The sequence below is a fragment of the Drosophila santomea genome, chromosome 2L (assembly GCF_016746245.2).
Source record: "Drosophila santomea strain STO CAGO 1482 chromosome 2L, Prin_Dsan_1.1, whole genome shotgun sequence".
Taxonomy (NCBI): Eukaryota; Metazoa; Arthropoda; class Insecta; order Diptera; family Drosophilidae; genus Drosophila; species Drosophila santomea.
In genome coordinates this window covers 16681236-16706898 of record NC_053016.2, presented here as the reverse complement: position 1 = coordinate 16706898, position 25663 = coordinate 16681236, and the positions used below count along the sequence as shown (strand labels likewise).

Genomic DNA, 25663 nt, shown 5'->3' with positions numbered 1-25663 from the left:
TTAAGCCCGGTGTACTTAGATAAATTCAGATAATAATGGTTATTGCCATGCTAGACATGAAGGTATTCCTATTATTAGTAAACATAAATCTTTTTTTTTTCATATTTCAATCATAGGAGAGATTAAGAGATATAAGAATCCAATCTCACAGCAACATATCCTAAACCCAAATTTAAATTTAGAATATTGTGAAACCAGAAAACACAGGCTGAGTTCACACTATTCCGATTATTCGATAAGCCTTAAAAACATCGAATCACCCGGTATCGATGTTCCTGCAGCTCGCCTTCCCACCTCTATCGCCCAACCAATTTGCATAAAAAACTTTCATCGAGCAAAAAGCGCGGACGGAGTTGCCGATTCTTATGCAGCTGCTAAAATTCGTCCTGTAATATCGAGTTGCCTCTGGAAGATGCACTGTGTCCACTTTAAAATCTGGTGAAAACGCCAAACGCAGTTTCCTTTTATTGGCAACAACAACGAGCTAAATAAGTCGTCTTTTGAACTGCAAATCCAAGTGTTTTGTTTGTTTTCCGCGCCGCACGACTTATTTACCGTTGTAAAGGTGAAACCGAAAGTAAAATCCGCAAGCCGCAGAAACTGTAAATTATGTAAAAGTGTGGCTAACAACAAGTCGTTCTGTGCATCAGTATGAGTGCGTGCATTGAGTGAGCTTATCAGAAAAGTTTAATGGAAGCTGCGCCGGTAATTTCTCCTTTTCACCACCCCAGTCTGCAGCAACAACAACAACTGCACGCGGCGAACAACAAAAGCAACTGTAAGTAACTGCTGCCCTTTGATGAGCGCACTATTAAAAACTGTAAGTCGGCGCAAATTGCATATCATTGCCGCCGCATCGTTGTAATATATGCATGTAGATACACGTGTGCATACATACGTACGTACATCGCCATGTTGCCCTCACCTTGCCCTCGTCATCACGCTTTTTGGCACTGCGCCAAGAAATAAACCCCATGAAGCCGACGAGTTTTCAGCAGATGCAGTTTTTTATACCCCAGATCACGAATGATAATGTTTTTAAAAACTAAATGTTATTCTAAAAAATGTTTGTGATCAAAACCGTATTTCATCTTTCTCACATTTCAAGGCTTTAAAAAATAAAGTACACTAAAAGAAATTGTAATAAGCTGTAAAACAAGTGCAATAAGTATAAATACTTAAAAAGTAAATATTCGAAGCGCATAAGTATAGTTCAGAATCCACATTTCAAATTGCATCAAATGCAATCACCAACCATTTGAATTGTATTTTTTCTGATGGCAAGAAAACCAATGCAAGCCAAAGTCTTTGTAAGTGAACCATTTTGGGAGGATGGTTCGAGTTTTTGTAGATCGTCTATACTACTTTATAAGTCGTTAAATTACTTTACTTCACTATTTTTTTAAGTTAACTTTTATCTTAATTAGACGTATTTTCATCAACAAAAAAATAGGAAAATCGTTATAATAATGTATTGATTCTAATTCCTGAAATATGACGAATATTTTGACTTGTATTAATATCATTAATATTAAATCCCCACAAATAAGTGTTTATTGAGTGCGTGCAGAATAAAAATAATAAAAATTCCATAATATAGAATATTTAAAATAAAATATTTCATTCGAATTTCCCATATATGTATGTATGTATAGGAGGGTAATAACTGCTCATAAAGAGTGGTTTATTGAGAGCATGCTGAATTAAACTGACTTTACTTAAAGTAACAAAGACCAAACCCACGAAAAATTAACATTTCTACGATGCGTGCTTTTACTTTTCATTAGCAGGACACCCAATAATGTTGACAACGGGAAACAACAGCCATAATGAAGAAGACGAAATAAACAAGTAAATGCTCAATAGGCCAATTGCGTGGCAAGTCATAAAATCGAACGATGGTTTAGTGTCTAACGCAGTGTAATAGACCAACTCTGCCACTAGGCCAAAAGGTAAAGCCAAAAGCCTTCAGACTGGAGGCCTCACTTACGCTGAAGCGCATCTTTGCCCGCAAAATTGGCTACAAGGCGAAGTCGAAGTCAATTTTAGCGGCCATGCGCACGAAACACCTGATCCTTATACTGATCGGAGTGATAATCGCCACGATCGTTTTCATCGCATTCGGTCCAGCCGGAGAGCCTAACGACTCATTCAAGAACATCGTTGTCCAGACGCACCAGCAGTTCAAAGAGTTCCAGGTGAGTTGACTCACGTTTGGGGGTCTTAAGTTCCCGGCCCTGATACGGACACTCCGCGCCCCAAATTATGCTGAATGACTTAGATAAGGGTATTAAATAACAATTATCTGGTCGTATCTGGTGCTGGTGCGTTGAAACTGTCACAGATATATCGGGAAAACTGAAACCCCAGTGCACTGTTTGTCATTTGTTGTTCTTTGATTTGAAGCGCTTGAAATTATCGCCATGGTCTACAAGCACATCAGCCATGATTCATAGTTTTCACTATCAGTAGATAGTCAAGAGCCTATGTACATCCACGACTTTTCTGGCAATTGCTTTTGGCAGCGTCTGGCTTTTGACATCACACTTGGCCTTGAACTGTGTACCGCCCCCCGGCAACAACTTGTCATGTAGCTTATTTTCCTCACTCTGTGCTCTTAGCCAAATTAGGGCACGTCCTGTTGGTCTGGTCAAAAGCTTGATACGCCAGGCTGTCTGGCACATTTGGCCAAATCAAACAGCCGGCAGCCATACGAAAGTCATCAGCATCACTCACATAGCCGTCTGTAAGACGGGGGAGCAGAGGAGCTGGTGTTGACCAGGTTCGGGTTTATTTCGGAACACTGTTGGACGTGCTGGCAACCAAAAACTCGAGGCCAGTGCTGGCTGTATTTACGTTTCGCCTGCCAGAGCGTTTACTGTTTACACTAATTAGATCCGGCCGGAGTCCGGTTGCACAGCCCGATGAGCTACTGGGTAACCTGAGAGGACTGCGGTTAACCACTGCTCCGAAATTTCTCAGGAAAACTATAGATTGCATAGCAAGATTGTTATAATTCATCGCTTTGCATTGCATGTTTAGCTGAGCAAGAGGTTCTTTTCCCATTTCTTATTCACAGAGGCAAATTTAATAGAGCCGTAAAAATGAGGCTTTGCTTCGAAGTTTACAACTGGTCGTTATCTCAGACAGGTAAACAGAAACCTACGATGTTGCTATCATGGCAAACTGAGATAATAAAAGCATTAATTAGTAATGCCGCTGTTTTGATAGGAATCAACTTATCTTATAAAAATCATTCTCCACCCGAAAAGAGCTTCAACGCATATAAAGCCACTTTGTTTGTAAACCAGTTCCTACAATTGCAACAAAATCTATAGCATTGTTCGGATAGAGCTTAAAATGCATTCTTTACCTAACTGGCTTGCACCAGTACTGCTACCCATACATATTCAACTCGAATTACGATATGTGTTTGATTAAATTTCCACTTCATGCTTATATAGGCAAGCATATAGATTTACCATTAAAGTGATGGAGTGTTCGACTGCCAGTACTTGATGCATGTCAAACACTTACAGTAAGTCCAGGAGAATGTTTCTGCACACTTTATTTATGTAACATATTCATAGCACAGCTAAGGTTCTTTGCATTAGCTATTCTATTACGAACTATATATTTTTAAGTGCTTGTGTATTAATAACTACACCGGAGACTACCTAAAAGTAGTATCAAATTTCCATGAGGAAACATGAGTATAGTATAGGTAAAGCCCACCCTTATAGTTCATATTGTTAGGGCTCGGTTCGTGGGAATTAAGCAGGTGCTGGGATTGAAAAAAACAATTGGAATTAAAACTGTGGGCATATGGAACTGCTATATAAGGCAAGCAGAATTTTTTTTTAGTCAATTAGCCAATTATGGAATATTTCTAGAAAATTAGTTGAATTTTTTTTTTTTAATTTCAAATAATAATGCTGCTTTATTTGTGACAATTTGTGTCAAGTTTCTTAATGGACTTAAATTACAGAAAATACCGCAGGCTTTATCAATACGCTTGCACAGCGATTACCCATATTTCGTATTAAGCTTTGTGAGGAGTAAACAAGCCCTATTGATTGCCTACAGCCATCGGTTCAATGTCGCACCGCCACTCGCATGCAGAGTAATGCAATTAAACTGTAGCTGAACGATAACCTATTTAAATTATCCATATTTGGCGATAGAAGAATGTGAATGTCAGACTGACCTCTCGACTTTTGATTAACAATATGCATGAGTCGTAGGTTGTCTGTAATTCGACTAATATTCTTGCGGTGGGGGTTTGAGGTTGGACATAAAATAAATAAATATAAATAAAATATTTTTATGTTTATTGTAGGTACTCTTTTACAAATAGACATTAGCATGAGGGCGCATTAAAATATTTAAATGAGGTCAGAATAACGTTACACCTTAGAAATTATTTGTCATTACTAACAATAAATTTATTAGCAAGGCGTGCTTTAAAGTTGTCACATGAGTCATGAACAATTTATGTTGTATGCGTATTAAGGGTGCCAATAGATAACAAGGCAATTTAAAGAGCAAGTTGCGATAAGACTTGAACCCAAAATCATTCCACTTGTAAACTTGGTCTGACAAAAGAGAACCATTGAGTCCAGTGCATGGTCAAATATTTAAATTGGCATCGTAATCAATGTGGCTTATTTTTATGATTGCTCTGGCCCATCGCCATCACCCTTTCGAATTGCTTGGCACTCCCCCAGAGACCATTAGGCACATGCGACCGTTTCGGAGTCACGCGCCGTGCCACATGGACACACACAACTGGACCTCTGTGGGACACGGTTTAACTGCCGACTTTCTGGCGCTGTGCTGAGGTACCCAAAGGAATTTGTTGGGAATTTCAAGTGGTGCCGTCTAGGCGTATAGAAAACGCGACTGGGATGGGCTCCTTCGAAGGGGGTTCGTGTTTAATTTGTGCCTACAATTTTGAATGCCTAGCTTCGCATGGCAGCAACAAATTCGTTAAAGGAGATTTTTCCATCTTTATCCTGATCAATGTCCTGGAACAATTCGCGCAAATCATCTTCGGACATCTTCTCGCCCAGGTTAGCCATCACCATTCTCATTTCGTTAATTGTAAAGCTGTTCACTTCGTTGCGATCAAAGATCTTGAAGGCCTGCTTTAGGCACACCACACTGTTCTGCTCCTCCAGTCGTTTGGCCATCACGTATAGGAAGTCCTTGAACTGTACCTGGCCACCAAAGTCCACGTCGCTTTCGTTGGCCAGATCGTAGATCTCTGCCTCGGTGAGACTCTCTCCAAGGGCCCGCATTACTCCGCCGAGCTGTCGGACGGAAACAAATCCTGACCTTGCCGTGTCATACAGACTGAATGCTTCTCGGATCTCTTCAATCTGGGCTTCGGTCAAACTGCTCATTGTTTCAAAAGTAATCTGTTTAATTTGTTGTGTATGAGTGTTTGTTTTTGGTGTATACTCCTTCAACAACGAACAGAGAATATAAACTGAATGCCGACAAAACGCCTACTGGGAGAAAAGTACATTATGATCATACAATTTGTAAAAAAGAGTTCAAAAGAATGATGAAAATATTGTTACGAAATTGTAAGTAGTTATGCTACAATATTCACATGAAGGCTATCGCATTGTCATCATGTTAACAAACTCCTCGTAATTGATGTGATTGTCCTGATCCAGATCGTACTCGCGTACCATTTCATCCAACTCTTCGTCGCTAGGCTTCACGCCCAGCGCAGTGAACACATTTTTTAACTCGGTGGAGGTTATGTAGCCGTTGTTGTCCTTGTCAAAAATCCTGAAAGCTTCGCGCAGCTCGTCCTCGTGGTTCGTGTCGCGCATCTTGCGCAGGATCACGTTGCAGAACTCCGGAGCCTCGATGGATCCGTTTCCCTCCGAGTCGACCTCGTTGATCATGGACTGAGCAAGAGGTTCTTTTCCCATTTCTTATTCACAGAGGCAAATTTAATAGAGCCGTAAAAATGAGGCTTTGCTTCGAAGTTTACAACTGGTCGTTATCTCAGACAGGTAAACAGAAACCTACGATGTTGCTATCATGGCAAACTGAGATAATAAAAGCATTAATTAGTAATGCCGCTGTTTTGATAGGAATCAACTTATCTTATAAAAATCATTCTCCACCCGAAAAGAGCTTCAACGCATATAAAGCCACTTTGTTTGTAAACCAGTTCCTACAATTGCAACAAAATCTATAGCATTGTTCGGATAGAGCTTAAAATGCATTCTTTACCTAACTGGCTTGCACCAGTACTGCTACCCATACATATTCAACTCGAATTACGATATGTGTTTGATTAAATTTCCACTTCATGCTTATATAGGCAAGCATATAGATTTACCATTAAAGTGATGGAGTGTTCGACTGCCAGTACTTGATGCATGTCAAACACTTACAGTAAGTCCAGGAGAATGTTTCTGCACACTTTATTTATGTAACATATTCATAGCACAGCTAAGGTTCTTTGCATTAGCTATTCTATTACGAACTATATATTTTTAAGTGCTTGTGTATTAATAACTACACCGGAGACTACCTAAAAGTAGTATCAAATTTCCATGAGGAAACATGAGTATAGTATAGGTAAAGCCCACCCTTATAGTTCATATTGTTAGGGCTCGGTTCGTGGGAATTAAGCAGGTGCTGGGATTGAAAAAAACAATTGGAATTAAAACTGTGGGCATATGGAACTGCTATATAAGGCAAGCAGAATTTTTTTTTAGTCAATTAGCCAATTATGGAATATTTCTAGAAAATTAGTTGAATTTTTTTTTTTTAATTTCAAATAATAATGCTGCTTTATTTGTGACAATTTGTGTCAAGTTTCTTAATGGACTTAAATTACAGAAAATACCGCAGGCTTTATCAATACGCTTGCACAGCGATTACCCATATTTCGTATTAAGCTTTGTGAGGAGTAAACAAGCCCTATTGATTGCCTACAGCCATCGGTTCAATGTCGCACCGCCACTCGCATGCAGAGTAATGCAATTAAACTGTAGCTGAACGATAACCTATTTAAATTATCCATATTTGGCGATAGAAGAATGTGAATGTCAGACTGACCTCTCGACTTTTGATTAACAATATGCATGAGTCGTAGGTTGTCTGTAATTCGACTAATATTCTTGCGGTGGGGGTTTGAGGTTGGACATAAAATAAATAAATATAAATAAAATATTTTTATGTTTATTGTAGGTACTCTTTTACAAATAGACATTAGCATGAGGGCGCATTAAAATATTTAAATGAGGTCAGAATAACGTTACACCTTAGAAATTATTTGTCATTACTAACAATAAATTTATTAGCAAGGCGTGCTTTAAAGTTGTCACATGAGTCATGAACAATTTATGTTGTATGCGTATTAAGGGTGCCAATAGATAACAAGGCAATTTAAAGAGCAAGTTGCGATAAGACTTGAACCCAAAATCATTCCACTTGTAAACTTGGTCTGACAAAAGAGAACCATTGAGTCCAGTGCATGGTCAAATATTTAAATTGGCATCGTAATCAATGTGGCTTATTTTTATGATTGCTCTGGCCCATCGCCATCACCCTTTCGAATTGCTTGGCACTCCCCCAGAGACCATTAGGCACATGCGACCGTTTCGGAGTCACGCGCCGTGCCACATGGACACACACAACTGGACCTCTGTGGGACACGGTTTAACTGCCGACTTTCTGGCGCTGTGCTGAGGTACCCAAAGGAATTTGTTGGGAATTTCAAGTGGTGCCGTCTAGGCGTATAGAAAACGCGACTGGGATGGGCTCCTTCGAAGGGGGTTCGTGTTTAATTTGTGCCTACAATTTTGAATGCCTAGCTTCGCATGGCAGCAACAAATTCGTTAAAGGAGATTTTTCCATCTTTATCCTGATCAATGTCCTGGAACAATTCGCGCAAATCATCTTCGGACATCTTCTCGCCCAGGTTAGCCATCACCATTCTCATTTCGTTAATTGTAAAGCTGTTCACTTCGTTGCGATCAAAGATCTTGAAGGCCTGCTTTAGGCACACCACACTGTTCTGCTCCTCCAGTCGTTTGGCCATCACGTATAGGAAGTCCTTGAACTGTACCTGGCCACCAAAGTCCACGTCGCTTTCGTTGGCCAGATCGTAGATCTCTGCCTCGGTGAGACTCTCTCCAAGGGCCCGCATTACTCCGCCGAGCTGTCGGACGGAAACAAATCCTGACCTTGCCGTGTCATACAGACTGAATGCTTCTCGGATCTCTTCAATCTGGGCTTCGGTCAAACTGCTCATTGTTTCAAAAGTAATCTGTTTAATTTGTTGTGTATGAGTGTTTGTTTTTGGTGTATACTCCTTCAACAACGAACAGAGAATATAAACTGAATGCCGACAAAACGCCTACTGGGAGAAAAGTACATTATGATCATACAATTTGTAAAAAAGAGTTCAAAAGAATGATGAAAATATTGTTACGAAATTGTAAGTAGTTATGCTACAATATTCACATGAAGGCTATCGCATTGTCATCATGTTAACAAACTCCTCGTAATTGATGTGATTGTCCTGATCCAGATCGTACTCGCGTACCATTTCATCCAACTCTTCGTCGCTAGGCTTCACGCCCAGCGCAGTGAACACATTTTTTAACTCGGTGGAGGTTATGTAGCCGTTGTTGTCCTTGTCAAAAATCCTGAAAGCTTCGCGCAGCTCGTCCTCGTGGTTCGTGTCGCGCATCTTGCGCAGGATCACGTTGCAGAACTCCGGAGCCTCGATGGATCCGTTTCCCTCCGAGTCGACCTCGTTGATCATGGACTGAACCTCAGCGTCGTTGGGCTGGCGACCCAGGGCGCGAATCACCACCGCCATCTCTTTAGACGTTATAGCGCCCTCGTTCTCCTTGTCCAAAATGCGGAAGGTGTCAAGGATCAGGAGTTGCTCCTCTTGTGTAATATCCTCCATCTTAAATGGTATTGTATAGTTTATTGGTAGAATTGTATATTTCTGTTTGTGGGTGTCAACTGATGTTTTGCCCAAACAAGGGTCCTGACACTGAATTCAGTTCTTACTCAGTGGCAAAGCGGTGAAATGTGAAAAATGTTAAAGTAAACATTCTCCGGTGGCATCACTGCGTTGCAGAGTGCACAACGCCGAATGGCACAAAATCAATATACTCGTTATATAAGCACTGTGTCGCACGGACAGAGTTGATTGATTCCAATGTCCTTGCGCCAGGAGGCCTTGCAGCTGATCGCTTTCAATTGCGGCTCAGCAACAGACGTCAGCTAGTATCTATCTCATCTAGTTGTTCGTTAACAGAAGGAGAGTAGCTTTTGAAAAGAGTTCAGGAGTGAAAATGTGCACAATCACAATCATTGTCCCAAACTACACACAAAAAAAAATTACACCAATCTTACAATTTTACAGCTCGACTTGTGATCCTTTTAAAAATTTCGAGAACCTTTAAAAATCTCGTATATTTTGTGTTTGCAATAGTTTTTTTTAAGCTGCTTTATATTAAAAAATCCATCTATGAATCTGCATAGTCTCGAACACCATCACACCATACATACTATGTAAAAACGAAACACTACTTTGGTTTTGAGTGTACTGCTATACAAGGGTAGTGGTTGCTATCGGCAGGGCAAGGTTGTCATGCGATTTGGGTTTGGCGCCTAGCCTGCAACTTTGGCGGCTGCCTTTTGCCGCAGGTTAATTCCAGTCACCTGTCCGCGTGGGGCACACCTTACGCCAGTTTTTGGCTTGCGAAGGAGGGGCGGAGAAGGTGGCACTCTATCCACAGGCAAAACAAATAATAGACAAGAATTTGACATCGGCACGAGAGGGTTCCATGAGACTCATTTGATTTTTGGGTTGTGCTTGGGTATTTGTTTGGGCTAGTTTCTACGGAACAGAGGAAGTGTGCTAAAGGGCCATAATGGAAATGTGTCTCACATGTGTGTTTTGGAATTGCTCCTATGACGAGGCATATTCTGGTCATATTTTTTTAACATTACCACATTAATAATTTTTTAAGAATGGGTTTTGGGAACCGTTTGTCGAAAAATAAATAATAACCTCTAGTTTATTATATATTATTATATTATTTTAATAAAAATGTAATTTATTTTTTGCAGGAGAATCTTCGCGTTGGCTTGGAACGAAAGAAGCTCGAAATAGACCCAAAGTATTTACTTCTTCTGGGATTCACCTCGCCGAATGACGCTGCCGGCCAACAGCAGCAGCTGGTGGACATTGGGTCATCAGGTCAGCAACTGCCAAAGACAGATGTTTCGGCGCCGGCTACAAAAGCGGAACTGGAGCTTAGCGAACTGCGAGGACTGCGGCGTCCACAGGATGCTGTTGCCTTCGGTAGTCAAAAGGGCCAGCGGAAGCGGATCACGACGCCGTACAACGGTACAAAGAGCAACTTCACAATCGTCAGCTATGTGCTTGAGGGGCAGGCCGCATCGGCTATTCTGCTCGCCCAGAATATTGCCGCAAAGCTTCCGAGCGAGTACCTGCTAATCTACGATTTGGGCGTTTCCGAGGAGCAGCTACGGGATTTGGGCGCCTACTGCAATAACAGCCGATGCTCGGTGATAACCTACGATCTATCAGAGTTCCCCTCCTTCGTCGCTGATCAGCGGACGCACGCCTACCGTCCCATTGTAATTAAGGACGGTCTAATGCGTGCCCGATCGGTTCTTTTCTTGGAGAACTACATGCGTGTACGCGGAGGCTCCACCCAACTGCGAAATCTGCAAAGCATCGTTATGAATCCAGGAGTGGGAGAAGCTGAAGTCAAGTCCGCTGGAGTCCTTGGATGGAACACAGCGACAGCGGTATCCTCTCTGACTCATCCCAAAATGTTCGACTATTTTGAGTCGAAAGCTGAGGAGTTTAACTTTCTTCGGATGGTCGACCTGGATGCTGTCTTTTTCTCGGACAGTTCCTTAGTGACCGAGAAGATCATGCTTCCCTGGCTGAAGTGCTGCCTCACCTTTGAGTGCATCGATCCAATCGGTGAGTCGGCGATAGGTGGTGGCTTCGGGATATGGAAAACCGTCATTAGAAATGTTCACCATACTAGTATACCAGTATAAATCAATCAAACATACGTTCAAACCACCACCCCAATCTCTCCTTTGGGGCTGGGCTTGTCAACTAATAACTGTCATTTGCACGGCATTCCGTTGATGGAACTCACATCAGGAAAATTTATGTAATTACCGTCTGAATTGGGATTGATGGCAAACGTGACATTGCTTTTCTTAACGAACAATTCATTTTTATTTGACCGCCATTTCCCAAACTTAGTAGTCAACAATACGCACATTGTGGCTGGTGATTATAATGTTTACCAAGTATAAGTGAAATTGTAATACAAAAAAGCGTTAATTTCCTTGAATTCATTTAAAATGAACTCTGTGTTCACTTCCTGGCACTTCTGCGAATTCTGCGAATTCAACACAGAGCTCATTCTCAATTGGTTCATTCAAACAAAGAACATGCTAATTTCTGCTCATTTCTGCTTTTCATTGATTGACTACATTTTGGTACTTCATGGTCGAAAAATATTAGAAAATATTCCGTTCGTTCGTTGCTCGGCTTCAAAAAGTGTTTGATAACATCGGGATAGTATTTTATTCACATCGAGAGTTCTGTAAGCCTCGAATAGTTCTCGAGTGTAGTTATCAAACCGGAGGGGAGATGTAAGGTTCTCATAGGTTTCGGAAATGATTTTGGGGTAACGAGAATCCAAATGTGTATCTTTGTCACTGCAATGATTTCTGTGTGGCGGGTTATAATCGCTTTGATTGGATTTAGATTCCCCTTTTTCTAAAACATCTGGCGCTTTAGATTTTCTATTCTTAAGATTTTCCATGTAGTATTGCCGTTGATTTAAGAAATTTCTTTTCATTGCCATTTCCACAATCAAAGGTGATATGTTTTCGTTCTTATATTTTTGCATTGAACTGCAAATTTCACACTTGTATTCAGTCTGCGTACCTGCTTCAGTTTGGGGAACGATAAGTCTTTTAGATCGTTTTTTTCTTCGGTGATGAAGAGGTTGGGGTTTCTTGTCGGCAAAGGGAACCACATTTACTTGATAATCATCGTAAGGCAAAAAGTCGAAGGGCAAATCTCTGCCGTCTGAAGTCAACTGCGCTGCATTCGCCTTGGACTGATTTATTCTTTTAATCGACGCAAATGTTCTATTTAGTTTTTCAGAAATCTCATAGCCCAACGGCGAAACAGATTCCTCAAGGTACTCAAAATTTTCACTATTCAAATGTCTTAAAGTTTCTAATCGATTTAGTTGGTCCAAAAGTTCTGACTTTGAGTTCACTTTCTTGTCACTAAGTCTGTTTACGTTAAGGAATATGTTAGTAGCAGTTTGTCTAGTGGAAGTTCTCAGATTCGTGTCCATAGTACGGAAGGCCTTGCGATTAGAAATAATTTCTGCCTCCCTCGGTGAGTGTGTTTTGGAATCATTGATAGCGTCATGTTTTGAAACTCCCCTCTTGAGATGCTTGAAACCATAGTCGTGGACTTTTAGTCCTTTGCCTAGCTTGAAATTAAATCCTTTGTTCCCACAGGATTTGGTCAACTTTATTTCGTTTGTCCTTTTTCTCTTTGCTGTTGTCTTCGATGATTCAGGAAATGATGTTTTATCGCGTTTTATGCCACTTTTTTGAAACTTGTACCTTAATAGATCTCCATACTCGGTTTGCAAATTAATGGCACTTCGTGATAACTTCTTTAAAATCGTTCTGTTTGATGAAATTTTATCGCGTTTTATGTAACTTTTTTGAAACTTGTACTTTAATAGATCTCCGTACTCGGTTTGCCAATTAATGGCACTTCGTGATAACTTCTTTAAAATCGTTCCGTGCATTTTCTCAGTTAGCTTTTTAAGATTCTTTATACCTTTTAGCTCGCCAAGCTCCTGCATCACTGAAGCCACTTCTATCAGTTTATTTTTCATTTCATTTCTCCTTTGTTTTTGATGTTGTAAGGATAATTTGAAGAGCTTAGACTTGTTCATAGTGTCCCTTTTATACATTTTCTTAGGCTTGCGATTAAATTGACTTCTTTTCTTAAGTTTTTTTGCCTGTTTTTTGGTGAAGACATACTTGCTTATTAGTCCATTAAGAAGCTCTTTAAGGCCTAAGACAGGTAACCGTAAGCTTAAAGGTGTTGCTCTAGGTATCGGATTCGATAGTGGTTTAATCTTGTGTTTTTTGATTTTAGTTGCCTTAATTGGGAAATATTTCTTATTAGGAAGTTTCCTCAGCTCAATGAATTGCTTTCCCCTCACTCTAGGGACATTTTTTCTTGATTTTGAATTCTTCAACAGCTGCTTGTAAGGGGCATACATGTGTGTAAGCTGGCGGATGTGAGTCTTGAAGTTCTTCCACTTCGGAATCTTTAAGTGCAGGGCCCCTTTAGGATTGCCCAAAGACTTCGCAAGATGTTTCAATTTTCCGTTCACTGGTTTTGGGGATTCTTTACTGAGTCTTAAGACTCTTTCATAGTTCTCTGAGCCAGCGTTTATTCTAGTCCTGCTAAAACATTTGCGAGCGTGCGTCAACCACCCTTTTATCTCAAGCCCAAGCGCTGGATTAGGCGTTGATTTTGATAGGCCTTGAAAAAGTAGTGGCATTTTTTGAGATAGAATGACTTTATTAAACAATTTTGACAGCTTATACTTAACCGAAAAATAAACAATTTTCAAGCCAACCAAGTTTCCATCAGCAAACCTCGGTCCTGAAGCATTCGCGGAACATGCGAACGGCCTCTACAATTTTGCTGAAGAAGAGCATCTTCATCAGTCGCCACATTCCCTTAGGCAGATCGCAATGTATGTTGCAAGCTGCATAGACGAACTCCCCGGGTCCAATATTGTAGCCATGACGACCGCACAGCATGTAGTGGGTGTCGTAGATTACGTACCACGCTTCTACGGTGCAGGCCATTGCTGAGAAGACCTCCATCATCCGGTTCAATCGGTAGGCCAGCAGGAGAAACAACCCAAAGATGAGGCAGATTATGGAAATACCGCGAATCTGGGTAAAACGAAAACGCTCCTGGGAAGAGTACAGCATTAGGCCCAAGATTTCAAAAATAAGAATGGCTGGATAAATATATACCTGTAAAACAAAATGCTAGTAATGAAGTTTTTACAAGTTAAATGCACTGGGTATTTAGTCAAGGTGTTTTAATATAACTTCTTTACAAATAAAACAGTTATTTTATCTCCATTCATGACTCAGGTTTATTCACTTTAACCAAATGTGTTGATCCAAAATGAGTAATTCTGACTTACCCAATGGGTCTCCACCAGGTTAAGTAGATATACGCTCCTATTAAAGGATCCAATCAATGTGCTCAGAAGCAGTACAAAGTGGTTGTAGGGCCGATGTCTTCTCCAATCTCGCCAAATGTAAAAACACGTATACAGAAACACTGTGAATACCATAGATGGTCCAACGACAAAGTTGTAAGGCAAAGGATATTTGAGAAACAACTCAAGGCAGGGCAAGGTGCAGGCCACCTGTAGCTGAAATAATGGGTTTACTAGATTACTTTTTAAATTTAAAATTGAGCTTGGATAACCTACGATTAGTATGCCATAGAATCGGCGCACTAGGCGCCGTCGAAGACCGATATCGGTTATGTCGAATTCATAGGTCCTTTGCATATGACCGTTGGGTAACAGTAGGTCACATTGCACAGCGATGCCCGGGACTTCTGATTTTTCCACATCCAATACCGCGTCCATTTCATCATCATACACAAGTGACACTACCGCCGCCTAATGCCCATTTATATTTTTCTATTTGATAAGGCCAGTTTTCCAGTTAATCGTTTATCTAATTTACCCCATTTTCCTTTCTGTTTCCATAAATACCCCACCCCACACAAAGAAAAAATTGTTAAAATAATTCGATTATATATTGATTAGCCATTGTGCGCTGTGTAAAACAGAGCTCAGTTAAATGCTCATAAAAATTATTGCTTTAAATTGAGTTACTTTATTACTCATATATCAGAGCGGTCGATAAATTTATGTTAAGACTATTGGTCGCGGCACTCGACTATAGGAAACTTAGTGTGGATTATAGGAAAAATGGGAGCCTAAAATGTTTCGTTTTTCATGCTAATATTCCATGTACCTCAGCGGAGTAATAATAAATTTGTTTTATTGCTAGGTGCCCAATCGAATGGCTGCAAATTCAATAAGAAGCCCATGTTCCGATACTCTGGATGCCACGGCTACGATGCGTCCGCCTTCAACATCGTTTTGGGCCTCACTTTCCAAATGGACACCTCCGAATACTCGCTGCCTGGTGACAGTCCGCGTAACATTTTCTACAAGGAGACCCTGGAGCAGGCGACCCGTATACTGGAGAGCAGGCGGCGCAACAGCAGCGAGACATCTGACCATCCGTTTACGGACGACTGAACTGGGAAACCTGAAATTTGAACTGGACGAGGGGATGGCCAAAGCATAAACTCAGGAGCTGACGGAGCCAATGCAGATTACTAGGTACTTTGAAGGAAATGAGAGTTCTTGATATAAATTAGATAAAGGGAAGCCGATTCCCACTTAAGCAGATATAGGCAGATGACTTGGCGTCCAAGAAAAGATCATAAATGAACAGACCACAGCACAGTAATTAAGCGTAGCCTAAAAATGTGCAGATTATCAATACTTATAACAATTTAGTGCAGCTCTTATTACTTATTTAATGAAAAATATAATGTCCCCGTGTTTTTGCAGCGAGATTGTAATTGAAAACACTCCTGTTTAGTTAATGTCCCAAATGTAAATACATAAAAACATCAAATGGCATACATTTTGTGATTGTATTTTATAGTTTCTCACGAGTAGACAAACATATACAGTATATAAATATAAATGTAATGTAACTATAATAGAACAAGACGAGCCAAAAAGTAAGTTAATAAAATTCTGAATTACGAATATCAAATAACACTCTTAATCTGACTCCGTCAGTTGTTAATATCAGATAAAACTTTGGTTTGTAAACGGCACTTTTTGACACATTTTTTGTAAAGCTGAGTGTGGTTAAGTCTGCAAAAGCTTAACAAGAAGAAAGGCTTACGTTGTTTTCAAGAGCTGTGACTAGGATTAGTTCCACTAATAAAATTTCTCTAAAATTCGAAGGATATAAATGAATATGCGAACCACATCGACATACAGAGTGAGAGCTGCAAACACGTATTCCTCGGGATCCAACTGTTCCGAACGATTGCCGCCCACTATCGACTGCATATCGACGATTAAAAAAAAGCAGCCAATAAAAGTGCATAGGCAAGTTATTGGCAAGCTGTCTACGAAATCGGGCATCCAAAAACCGCACACTGATAGGACGAGGAGGATCATCACAAAGGTTAATATAACCCCTCCCGCAGCTGTGTAATCGTACTTGGTTTGCACGGCGTAGATGCAAAGAGCGATGACAAGGACTGTGGTAATACCCACGGCCGAGATTACAACGTTGGAATCCATTAGGCTCGCTGCGGTTCCCAGGAGCAGCGACATGGTGAAGGTATAAAGAGCCAGGCAAATCAGATTGACGGGATGCCTTCGCCGCACGTTCTCCACACAAACGATTGTGGTTAGAACGATTACGTTAACGATCATGGCGACCAAAACTAAGAGGAAATTTTCCTGTATGAAGTCCTTGGTGGGTTGGTGGTAAGCAAATATTGCTATCACAGCCAATGTGAATAGTAATTGAACCTGCAAGAACCACATAATTATAAAATGTTTAATTGAATAGATCTAGCTTACCAAAAGGATTCCAAAAACCTTTCGGACGAATCCCATGCGTATAGTGGGATCCTCGAATACATTGCTTTTAACAATCAGATCTTGGGTATTAATCCCATTTTCGATCAACTGTTCGCCATCTTTTGGAGCGGAATTCGTGGCTTGGGACTCGATTTCCGTCGGAGGGGCTGACAATGAAATTGGTGGGTAAGGTTCAGAGTTTCTAGGTAAAGGGAGAAAATTAAACAACGCTGAAATCAAAACACGAATAAAAAAACTATTTTCAACTTTATTATGTAGAATCGTGACATGATTATATGTTATGGCTTAAAAATAAATTTGCGCAACGCATGTAGATGGAATGGAGTTGTAGATACAATCAACGTGAGCCCATTGAAGGGAATGGTTCTTACAAATCAACAATGCACGCTCACTTGAATAAATTAAAATTTGAACTGCCTTGGTATACTTTAAAATGTCTTGTAATAAAAAAGTACAAAAATGCCAAGCAAGATTATAAAATATTCTAAAAGAATTTTTACTGTGGGCTGGGAATATAATAACCAAAGAGTGCGCTAAGCCGGCCATTGTTATAAGTCTGTCAATTAAATTGCAGCGGTCGCAATTCAAATAAGACAGCAGCAAAGCGACTGAAGTGCACACTGGCTCCACCTAGCGACTGTTGTATAATTTCTAATCACTTTTTAGAGTGTAAATGAAATAGAATAATTATATTAAAATCTTGGCCTTTGCATTTTGTTTTTGGCGTATCGGTAGGAAATTTCAGTATACATTTTGAAGATTTAAAAATATATTTCATAATATTTAACACTTGCTTCAAATCGAAGGCGAAGCTGATTAATATTAACATTCGTTTACAGCACAAGCAATTAGGAAGTTTTTAAATCAGTTGAAAAATTATACATATATTTTGTAGGTCTCTTAAAGCTCACTTAATAATACTTTGAATGTAAGTGAATTTAATGAAAGAGTCCCAGCAGGAAGCTGAGACATGAAATACAGTTCTAATGAGTTATCAGTTCAACTGAGACAATTTTATGTTCTAACACATACGCATGCAGAAAAAGAAGGCTTATTTATGTATATATGTATATGTATATGTATATACATATTCAAGTCCCTTTTTCATAATCAAATTTTTGCTGTGATAGCACTTTTACACAAAAAAACTCTTTAATTTTTCAATTCTATTATTAACTTTAAGAACTTACCGTACAGTGAGACCTTATCTAGGAATCCTGTTTCTGCTTTAGGTGAATCCATGACTTCCACGGCTGGACTTTTTCCAAGGATAACTGGCAATCTTAGGAGCTCAACTAGACAACTAATAAGAAAAATAAATAGTGTATGTATCCGTATCTCGAACTAAAGGAAAAGCGTGAGGAATGGAAACTGAGATGCCGGTTTTATTTCGGGCCAGCGGTGCCAGAGTTTTCGCGAATGGCGCGCAAGAGCGGCTGAGTTTTGCATGTGGTGACTTAAACAACCGCCTTCATGCCTACATATGTAGGTGCAATACGTGTATATTCACCATAGTTTCGTCAATATCACTTCAGTTCACAAATGACACTGGGCGCACGAAGTCGGACTTAAACGGGTTCAGTCAGCCAAAAGTAAAAGTTACTGCCCGCGTGTCAGAGCAATTGTGCGATAATGAACGTAATTACGCTATTGCTGAAGACTTTGGTTGTGCTCGGATTTGCCGTGCTTTTGGGACCAGGAAGGGTGGCTGCCTACGATCCCAACGATCCGAAGATAGCCGAGTGCTGCCTGCCCCCAGATGGGATGTTCGAGGCCTTTTATCCCCGCGAGGTGGAGGGAATCCCCAATAGCGCCTCGCGACCCGCACACGGGCATGGCAGCTTCTTCAAGCACCGGAACCCAGCGCTGGTGGACACCAAGAACGCGGCGGCCTATGGCTATAGGTTCGATGGCAAGAGACGTTTCAACTTCGATTAGTTCTGGCCACAAATCTGTAATCTGTAATATTGGCAAATAAAGTCCCTTACTGAAAACTTTAAAAAACGATATATTTTTTCAACGGTAAATCGAAGCGCCAGAAAGTTGGCAGCCCTGCCATGCGTGCGTCCCTAAATTTCCGTGTGACTGACACTTATGTCAAGAGCAGAAGAAGAAGAAGTCGTCAATTTTTGCTTCGAAATTTATTCGTTTAAAAGCGTAAAAAAAATGTGTTTCTGAATCAAATTCAAATATAATTCACATAATTCTGTAAATACCGTTACAAAACCCAAATCACCAACACATGATGAACGGGCGTAGCATTGGCATGCTGAAAATGCTCAGGCACACCTGGCGCACGTAAGAATCTCACGGGGTGGTGAAAAGTGGGCTGTTATGGAGCCGGCGAATCTAATGAGTGCCCTGTACCCAAACACAATGCAGGTTTCCACGACGCATGGCCACCAAAGTGACCAGCCTGGGCGGTGACGAGGTGGGCAGTGGCACCGGAATAGGCCAGATCACCGGCGGCGTGCGTACGAGTGATGGGTCACAGAAGGTGAACACGCCTTCCAAGGAAATTGTCACCCACCTGCCGCCCCTCACCGACCCACTGCCCAACCTGCCAGAGGCCGTTTATGCAGCTCCATTGGCGGAGAGCGCAATTACGAAAGTAACAACGTTGCCCAACGGCCTGCGGATTGCTTCGGAACCGCGGTACGGACAGTTCTGCACTGTGGGCCTGGTTATCGACTCCGGCCCGCGCTACGAAGTAGCGTACCCTAGCGGGGTGTCGCACTTTCTCGAAAAGCTAGCCTTTAATGTGAGTCAAGTTGCGCTTATGTAATGTAGGATCTCGGCTAACTCGGCTACCCATTCCAAAGTCCACAGTCAACTTTCCCAACAAGGACGCCATACTCAAGGAGCTGGAGAAGAACGGTGGCATTTGCGACTGCCAGAGCTCTCGGGACACGCTCATTTATGCCGCCAGCATCGACAGTCGCGCCATTGATTCCGTAACGCGTCTGCTGGCGGACGTCACATTGCGCCCCACACTTAGCGACCAGGAGGTGAGTCTGGCCAGGCGTGCCGTCAACTTTGAGCTGGAGACTTTGGGCATGCGGCCGGAGCAGGAGCCCATACTGATGGACATGATCCACGCAGCAGCATTTAGGGACAATACCTTGGGCCTGCCCAAGCTATGTCCACTGGAGAACCTGGACCACATAGACCGCAAGGTGCTGATGAACTATCTTAAATACCATCATTCCCCTAAGCGGATGGTCATCGCTGGTGTAGGCGTAAGTCTACAAAATCCCTATTAAATATACATTTCAGTTAAAGAGTATCCTTACAGGTGGATCACGATGAGCTGGTTAACCATGTGCAAAGATACTTTGTAGAGGACAAAGCCATCTGGGAGACGGAAGCCCTGGAGGACTCGGGTCCCAAGCAAGTAGATACGTCTATTGCACAATACACTGGCGGACTAGTAAAGGTGGGTGCAATAATACTCTTTAATTAACTCTTTAACATCAATTGCCCACAGGAACAATGTGAAATCCCAATCTATGCAGCCGCTGGGTTACCAGAGCTGGCCCACGTGGTTCTCGGATTTGAGGGCTGTTCCCACCAGGACAAGGACTTCGTTCCCCTGTGCGTCCTGAATATAATGATGGGCGGTGGTGGTTCCTTCTCCGCAGGCGGTCCTGGCAAGGGCATGTACTCGCGCCTGTATACCAAGGTGCTAAACCGCTACCACTGGATGTACAGCGCCACCGCCTACAATCACGCTTACGCCGACTCTGGACTCTTCTGTGTTCATGGTAGCGCACCGCCACAGCACATGAACGACATGGTCGAGGTGTTGACTCGAGAGATGATGGGCATGGCCGCAGAGCCAGGTCGTGAAGAGCTTATGCGCTCAAAGATTCAACTTCAGTCCATGCTGCTGATGAATCTGGAGTCGAGACCAGTTGTGTTCGAAGACGTGGGACGTCAAGTGTTGGTAACGGGGCAGCGAAAACGACCGCAGCATTTTATCCAGGAAATCGGTAAAAGCATCTATGACTTAATTAATGCATTTCAATTAACTCGGCATTTTCTTTTGTAGAAAGTGTAACTGCCGCCGACATCCAACGCGTTGCCCAACGTCTCCTGAGCTCCCCGCCTTCTGTGGCCGCGCGCGGTGACATCCACAATCTTCCTGAGATGAGCCACATCACCAACGCGGTCAGTGGTTCAGGACGTTCCGGACTGGGACGTCGGCTTTCCTTGTTCAAATAACGCTGGGTGTGAGACCGCCACCATCGGATATCATTTTGCTTTGTTCACAATATTGTACTAAGGGCAACCGTGTTAAGTTTAAATTGGCTAAAATATTTTCCAAAATTCGACTCTGAGTATTTTATTTGTAGCTTTAATTATGTTTTTGAATAGGAAAAAACGTCAGAAACACAGTAAGTTAAATATCCTGGTAGGAAAAGGAAGCATTTTTTGTAAGTAATATATTTGAAACAAAAAAATTGAATTTTCTATATGAGCGATTTATTAAGATAACCCATCATATTTTTGCGCCAACCCCACAATTTTCGTACTAAATTTGGGCCAATACTTCTATAGCATCCAGCTGTTTATCCCAATGAAGTTTGTGAAGATACCGAGGAACTCTTCTTTAATCGCCGTTTGCACTTTGGAGAACTGGTTGAGCCATCGCTATCACTGCTGCTGCTGCTGCTGCTGCTATTCCCACTTCTGTTACTTTTTAAGGGCACTAGAAACGAAAAAGGATACATATAGAGCTTTGTAGCACTGCACACAGAATTTATTAACTTACTTGATGGGCTCTTGGGGGCGGTGCTTTCAAACTCTTCGTCTTCCGGCAACTCGTCGCTGGAAATGTTCTCGTGCATGCGATACTGCTTAGGAAGATGGCTCTCATCCTGAAGCGGAGCCGCATACTTAGGCCGTTTGATTTTTTCCTCTTGTTGCTGCCGATCACTGTCGTTGTCCAGCTCGTTGCCCGTTTGTTTCTTTATGCTCTTGGCAATCACGCGCTTTTGGTGATCCAGCTGAGGAAACAGGTCCCTCGAATTATCTAGCGCCTGCTTAGCAGCATTCATCTCTGCCTGTTGAATTGAGGAGCCACTTGAAGTGGCCAGCCGCTTTGAGCGGAAATAAACGGCCACCTTGTATACCCGCGTATTGGTTGGACCACTGGCTTCCACCACCTTGTAGTAGGGGATGTCCGGCTCGCCGCCATCCATCGTGCGAAGGGTGAGGCAGCACTGCTGCAGCTTCGACTTAGGATCGTTCCAGTCCTGATTCATGATAAACAACTGAAGTCGCGGGAACAAACATACGTGGCAAAACTGCTCACAGTACAGGAGACCCTTGTCCACGTACAGGGCGCCGAGGAATGCCTCTAGCAGATCGGCACGATCTTTGGTCTTCAAATCAGCCTTGGGATTTGCATACACGGCATATTTGGGCATTCCCAAATCATCGCAGACCACTGCTTGTGTGCGGTTATTGACCAATGAGGAGCGTAGCAAGGACAAGTGGCCCTCGTGGTGTTCAGGGAAGTGACGATATAGGTACTCCGAGCAAATAAGCTGCAGCACCGTGTCGCCCAAGAACTCTAATCGCTGATTGGACCCAAGGGTCAAATGTGTGAATCCAATGGAACGATCGGTAAACGCGCGAGCCAACAGTCGAATATGTTTGAACTTGATTCCAATAGAGTCCTCGAATTTGGTTAACTCCTTAAGCACCCGGTAGGAATCGATACAGCTGCGATCCCCAAGTGGCTCTTGTTCCTGTAACGGGTGCTCCGGCAGATTTTTCCAGATACTCAGCAGTTTCTCGTCCTGCCGGAATAGAGCATCCGTAAACACCTCATCTGCCACCTTGATTCCGCCATCCAACAGAAGAGCACCCATTAGGGCTTCAAAACAGTTGGCCATGGCGTGGCGCAGTTCCAACTCGTGGCACAGATCGGATCCGTGTGCGTACAACATAAACTCTTCCAGTTGTAGCTTTTTGGCCAACAGAGCCAAGTGCTGGTTTTGGACAATTGCCGCCCGATAAGTGGCCAAACCACCCTCCTCCAGTTCGGGGAACATAAAAAACAGATGAATCGAGCTGAGGAATTCTACCACAGCGTCACCAAGGAACTCCAGTCTCTCGTTGTGGGTTATGTTCGAAACAGTTTCATGATCCTTGCCAAATCGGGACATAATGCTCACTAAGGTGTTGATTCCGCGCTTGCGTGTGTTCATGTAATGGATCTTGCGATCTCCGTACTCCGGCTGTCGAATTCCGCAGTTCGTCAGTGAGTTGCGGGCATGATCAGGATTGGTGCCATAGTTCTCCTTGTAGGATGGATGAGTCAGCGCCAATTGGAGCAGATACCGATTCTTAAAACGGTATCCAATACTCTCCTCTAGCAGGTCCAGTGACTTGTGAAATCTAAGGTGACCTGTTAGGACAGGAATCAACATGGCATGCTGCACAACATCGCACATAATGCCAGTGCGATAGAAGCCCTCTGAGCTGATCGCCACTGTAATGTTACGTTTCATGCGCCCCTGAGTTCGCATCTCCTGAAGGCGTTGCTCCTTCTCCTCTAGCTTGCGTTTATCTTTGAAAGAGGGCTTAGACATGTTGGCCATCAGGTGACGAAACTTAACGTACTCTCGCCACGCCTTTTGGTACTCCGGATTTCCCGCGTAGCTTAACTGCGGCGGACGAATGCCGAAGTGTACGATCGCGGGGTGTGAAATTCCAGTTTCGCGATCCACGCACTCTGGCAAATCGGAGTTATTCCTGTCCAGTTGGTCAACACGCAGCGAACACGGCTTATGACCCGGCTTTGTGACCAGCATTCCCTTTATGAAGTCCACGTAGTTTTGCCACTCGCTCTGACTAATCTGGTTAAGATGCAGCAGCTGCTGCCGTTCTACTAGTTGTGCGGAATTATCCAACAAGTAGCGGAGTACCTCGACCATGGCCAAAACCTCCTTTCCATTATCGGGGAGGTCGCGGACGAAACGCGGAAAGAAGTGAAAAGCTGGACAGGATTCATCGACGCTTCCGGACGCTAAGTTGGGCATTAGATTGAAGTCCACCAGCTCCAGCAATTCATGAAACAGGTATTTGACTGAATTTGAGATGGGATGTTAGTAATGCTTTTACAGTAAATCTCAATTTAACTTACAAAAAAGGTCTAGCTCATGGATAGTAAAGTTCTCTGGCATCTTCTCCTCCTCGTACTCAATGGTGTACTCGATGTTGAAGCGGATCACCTTGCAGACGGGAAGATCAGTGAGGCGCACATGCGAAAGAAGTGAGAAGCCCTCGAATAGAAACTCGTGCTCATCATGCTTGATAATAGTGGGTGTCTTTGTCAGGAAGTTAGTGGGCGGTGAGATGCTGATCCTGTAGTGGAACAGCTTGCCAGCATTGTTGCTGTTAGGATCGCAAACCTTGTAGCCAGTCTCGCCAGGATATATGCCGTGCCGTATGCCAATACGTCGAGACTTGGCTGAGCACCGGCAGAGAGGACCGTCGTTCATCTCCCCGGCGTCGTTGTGCCAGAGATCCGCGTGCACACGCTGCGGATGTTGCACCTTGCGGGAAAGCTCCTCCATGCAGCAGTCCTGCTCGATCTTAAAAGCGTCATCGTCGGAGTCGTCATCAGAGGAGGAGGACGAGGAGCAGGCCTCTGACTTGTGCTTGTGCTTGCAAACACGACGACGAGCCTTTCTTGGAGGCGGCACGTAAGCGGGTAGCTTTTCGCGCACGCGCTCCGCTCTTTGCAGCAGCTCCTCTTCGAACAGGCTGCACAGCTTTTGCAGCCGCGCCCGACCTCTGACCTCGTTTTCACTTTTGGTGCGCTCGTAATAGAGCTCCGCTGGCGAAGATCGCACCCAGGACTCGACAGGGGCATCCGCCTCGCTGAGGGCGTTCATCTTTTTCACATAGTCCTCTGGTTTTTCGCAGAAATTAGAACACCACTGTCTCAGCAGACGGTCCCTTTCGGTCTCTACCTTCGGTTTGGGTCTAGTTTTCTCTAAGGGCTCACTTCTCTCCCTATCGTGATAGCTGCGTGGGGAATAATCCTCACTAGCTGGGTGCCTGGCAGAACCATAGTAGCCGTGTTGCGTTCCCTTTGGCGGCCTGTGGGCATATTGTCCGTGTCTTGGCTCGTGGGTATATCGGGCCTCCTGAATATGACGGTGTTCCTGATCATGTCTCTGTTCATACCGCCTTCCCGAGCTATGGCCGGGATAATGGTGGTAGCCTTGACTGGAGCTGTGGGAATTATACCTTTGCCGTTCGGATGGAGGTCGGTAGTTGGACGCGTAGGAAGGATAGCGATCTGGGTATTTATAGCTTTCATATGGGAAGGATGATCCGGATGTCGGGTACTGGTATTGGTAAGGGGACTCCTGGCCACCATACTTCTGTGCTGGTTCGTTATAAGCATATCCCTCGTAGCCGTACACTGCTGGTTGCTGGTACGGATCATAGCCGGAGGTGAAACTGGCATAGGGAGCTGGTGTCTCCGGATAGACGTAATCCAAAGGCTTTGTGTTGTGAGAATGGGAGTCATTTGACGGATAGTTATGAGAGGAAACACCTACTCCCGGCGGAGATATTTCTTCTTCCGGCGGAGGTGGAGGCGGTGGAGGAGGAGGAGGCTGGACTGGAGGCGGCGGCAAGGGCGGCTGGTACATGGCGATGTTTTAGAGCAACCTCCGGTAAAATCGACAATTGTAATTTTTTCCTCCCACACTTTTCACCGCGATTCGATTGATCTGGCAACTCGCCGGGTTTGTTTACACTCGTACATCCGGCAAGGCCGTGCCACATATGTTTCG

General features: G+C 43.1%; 11 protein-coding genes across 15 annotated transcripts; 3 read left to right on the top strand and 8 right to left on the bottom strand.

Moving 5' to 3' along the window:
* Window positions 1-294: 294 nt before the first annotated feature.
* Window positions 295-15854, top strand: LOC120445886. 2 transcript variants are annotated; one of them, XM_039626548.2, is made up of 4 exons: window positions 295-778; window positions 1791-2198; window positions 10129-11017; window positions 15211-15854. In XM_039626548.2, the coding sequence occupies exons 2-4, from the start codon at window positions 2055-2057 to the stop codon at window positions 15462-15464; spliced, it is 1287 nt and encodes a 428-aa protein (XP_039482482.1). In that variant the 5' UTR covers window positions 295-778; window positions 1791-2054; the 3' UTR covers window positions 15465-15854. The 2 variants fall into 2 exon arrangements, with proteins under 2 accessions (XP_039482482.1, XP_039482473.1); XM_039626539.2 differs by having other exon boundaries at window positions 1788-2198.
* Window positions 4421-5758, bottom strand: LOC120445952 (calmodulin-like). 2 transcript variants are annotated; one of them, XM_044005980.1, is made up of 2 exons: window positions 5618-5758; window positions 4421-5513 (listed from the first exon to the last, which is right to left on the bottom strand). In XM_044005980.1, the coding sequence occupies exon 2, from the start codon at window positions 5403-5405 to the stop codon at window positions 4962-4964; it is 444 nt and encodes a 147-aa protein (XP_043861915.1). In that variant the 5' UTR covers window positions 5406-5513; window positions 5618-5758; the 3' UTR covers window positions 4421-4961. The 2 variants fall into 2 exon arrangements, with proteins under 2 accessions (XP_043861915.1, XP_043861916.1); XM_044005981.1 differs by having other exon boundaries at window positions 4421-5510; window positions 5618-5748.
* On the bottom strand, window positions 5618-6017 carry LOC120445960 (calmodulin-like). The gene has a single exon (XM_039626667.2). It carries the CDS (start codon window positions 5946-5948, stop codon window positions 5625-5627), a length of 324 nt encoding a protein of 107 aa, XP_039482601.1. The 5' UTR covers window positions 5949-6017; the 3' UTR covers window positions 5618-5624.
* Window positions 7303-8287, bottom strand: LOC120445958 (calmodulin). The gene has a single exon (XM_039626653.2). It carries the CDS (start codon window positions 8285-8287, stop codon window positions 7844-7846), a length of 444 nt encoding a protein of 147 aa, XP_039482587.1. The 3' UTR covers window positions 7303-7843.
* LOC120445946 (calmodulin-2/4) lies at window positions 8507-9033 on the bottom strand. The gene has a single exon (XM_039626630.2). It carries the CDS (start codon window positions 8951-8953, stop codon window positions 8507-8509), a length of 447 nt encoding a protein of 148 aa, XP_039482564.1. The 5' UTR covers window positions 8954-9033.
* Window positions 11024-13661, bottom strand: LOC120445853. The gene has a single exon (XM_039626496.2). It carries the CDS (start codon window positions 13659-13661, stop codon window positions 11556-11558), a length of 2106 nt encoding a protein of 701 aa, XP_039482430.1. The 3' UTR covers window positions 11024-11555.
* LOC120445968 lies at window positions 13746-14931 on the bottom strand. The gene is made up of 3 exons (XM_039626697.2): window positions 14619-14931; window positions 14325-14558; window positions 13746-14148 (listed from the first exon to the last, which is right to left on the bottom strand). The coding sequence occupies exons 1-3, from the start codon at window positions 14778-14780 to the stop codon at window positions 13750-13752; spliced, it is 795 nt and encodes a 264-aa protein (XP_039482631.1). The 5' UTR covers window positions 14781-14931; the 3' UTR covers window positions 13746-13749.
* A 263-nt stretch (window positions 15855-16117) lies between the features above and the next one.
* Window positions 16118-18439, bottom strand: LOC120445917 (protein lifeguard 1). Of its 3 annotated transcripts, XM_039626578.2 has the most exons (4): window positions 18352-18439; window positions 18032-18144; window positions 16821-16987; window positions 16118-16769 (listed from the first exon to the last, which is right to left on the bottom strand). In XM_039626578.2, exons 2-4 carry the CDS (start codon window positions 18081-18083, stop codon window positions 16164-16166), a joined length of 825 nt encoding a protein of 274 aa, XP_039482512.1. In that variant the 5' UTR covers window positions 18084-18144; window positions 18352-18439; the 3' UTR covers window positions 16118-16163. The 3 variants fall into 3 exon arrangements, with proteins under 3 accessions (XP_039482512.1, XP_039482520.1, XP_039482528.1); XM_039626586.2 differs by lacking the exon at window positions 18352-18439 and having other exon boundaries at window positions 16821-17022; window positions 18032-18162; XM_039626594.2 differs by lacking the exon at window positions 18352-18439 and having other exon boundaries at window positions 16821-17050; window positions 18032-18102.
* Window positions 18440-18472: 33 nt separating this feature from the next.
* On the top strand, window positions 18473-18845 carry LOC120445967. Its single transcript, XM_039626682.2, has one exon. The coding sequence runs from the start codon at window positions 18474-18476 to the stop codon at window positions 18777-18779; it is 306 nt and encodes a 101-aa protein (XP_039482616.1). The 5' UTR covers window position 18473; the 3' UTR covers window positions 18780-18845.
* A 98-nt stretch (window positions 18846-18943) lies between these two features.
* On the top strand, window positions 18944-21175 carry LOC120445862 (mitochondrial-processing peptidase subunit alpha). Its single transcript, XM_039626507.2, has 6 exons — window positions 18944-19139; window positions 19224-19602; window positions 19664-20080; window positions 20137-20277; window positions 20329-20833; window positions 20893-21175. The coding sequence occupies exons 1-6, from the start codon at window positions 19084-19086 to the stop codon at window positions 21063-21065; spliced, it is 1671 nt and encodes a 556-aa protein (XP_039482441.1). The 5' UTR covers window positions 18944-19083; the 3' UTR covers window positions 21066-21175.
* Window positions 21176-21304: 129 nt separating this feature from the next.
* LOC120445847 (ribonuclease 3) lies at window positions 21305-25531 on the bottom strand. Its single transcript, XM_039626483.2, has 3 exons — window positions 23998-25531; window positions 21616-23940; window positions 21305-21552 (listed from the first exon to the last, which is right to left on the bottom strand). The coding sequence occupies exons 1-3, from the start codon at window positions 25517-25519 to the stop codon at window positions 21413-21415; spliced, it is 3987 nt and encodes a 1328-aa protein (XP_039482417.1). The 5' UTR covers window positions 25520-25531; the 3' UTR covers window positions 21305-21412.
* Between the last annotated feature and the right edge of the window lie 132 nt (window positions 25532-25663).

Coding starts and splice junctions, on each gene's coding strand:
- LOC120445886 (XM_039626548.2), top strand. CDS start 2,055: ATGCGCACGAAACACCTGATCCTTATACTGATCGGAGTGATAATCGCC. Junction 2,199..10,128: donor AGCAGTTCAAAGAGTTCCAG/GTGAGTTGACTC, acceptor TATTTTTTGCAG/GAGAATCTTCGCGTTGGCTT. Junction 11,018..15,210: donor TGAGTGCATCGATCCAATCG/GTGAGTCGGCGA, acceptor TTTTATTGCTAG/GTGCCCAATCGAATGGCTGC.
- LOC120445952 (XM_044005980.1), bottom strand. CDS start 5,405: ATGAGCAGTTTGACCGAAGCCCAGATTGAAGAGATCCGAGAAGCATTC.
- LOC120445960 (XM_039626667.2), bottom strand. CDS start 5,948: ATGGGAAAAGAACCTCTTGCTCAGTCCATGATCAACGAGGTCGACTCG.
- LOC120445958 (XM_039626653.2), bottom strand. CDS start 8,287: ATGAGCAGTTTGACCGAAGCCCAGATTGAAGAGATCCGAGAAGCATTC.
- LOC120445946 (XM_039626630.2), bottom strand. CDS start 8,953: ATGGAGGATATTACACAAGAGGAGCAACTCCTGATCCTTGACACCTTC.
- LOC120445853 (XM_039626496.2), bottom strand. CDS start 13,661: ATGCCACTACTTTTTCAAGGCCTATCAAAATCAACGCCTAATCCAGCG.
- LOC120445968 (XM_039626697.2), bottom strand. CDS start 14,780: ATGGACGCGGTATTGGATGTGGAAAAATCAGAAGTCCCGGGCATCGCT. Junction 14,559..14,618: donor GATTCTATGGCATACTAATC/GTAGGTTATCCA, acceptor CCATTATTTCAG/CTACAGGTGGCCTGCACCTT. Junction 14,149..14,324: donor ACCTGGTGGAGACCCATTGG/GTAAGTCAGAAT, acceptor TTTGTTTTACAG/GTATATATTTATCCAGCCAT.
- LOC120445917 (XM_039626594.2), bottom strand. CDS start 18,083: ATGGATTCACCTAAAGCAGAAACAGGATTCCTAGATAAGGTCTCACTG. Junction 17,051..18,031: donor AGATAAGGTCTCACTGTACG/GTAAGTTCTTAA, acceptor TTTTGATTTCAG/CGTTGTTTAATTTTCTCCCT. Junction 16,770..16,820: donor AGGTTTTTGGAATCCTTTTG/GTAAGCTAGATC, acceptor TGGTTCTTGCAG/GTTCAATTACTATTCACATT.
- LOC120445967 (XM_039626682.2), top strand. CDS start 18,474: ATGAACGTAATTACGCTATTGCTGAAGACTTTGGTTGTGCTCGGATTT.
- LOC120445862 (XM_039626507.2), top strand. CDS start 19,084: ATGATGAACGGGCGTAGCATTGGCATGCTGAAAATGCTCAGGCACACC. Junction 19,140..19,223: donor CTCAGGCACACCTGGCGCAC/GTAAGAATCTCA, acceptor AACACAATGCAG/GTTTCCACGACGCATGGCCA. Junction 20,081..20,136: donor TGGTCATCGCTGGTGTAGGC/GTAAGTCTACAA, acceptor GTATCCTTACAG/GTGGATCACGATGAGCTGGT.
- LOC120445847 (XM_039626483.2), bottom strand. CDS start 25,519: ATGTACCAGCCGCCCTTGCCGCCGCCTCCAGTCCAGCCTCCTCCTCCT. Junction 23,941..23,997: donor CCATGAGCTAGACCTTTTTT/GTAAGTTAAATT, acceptor TCTCAAATTCAG/TCAAATACCTGTTTCATGAA. Junction 21,553..21,615: donor CGCCCCCAAGAGCCCATCAA/GTAAGTTAATAA, acceptor TTTCGTTTCTAG/TGCCCTTAAAAAGTAACAGA.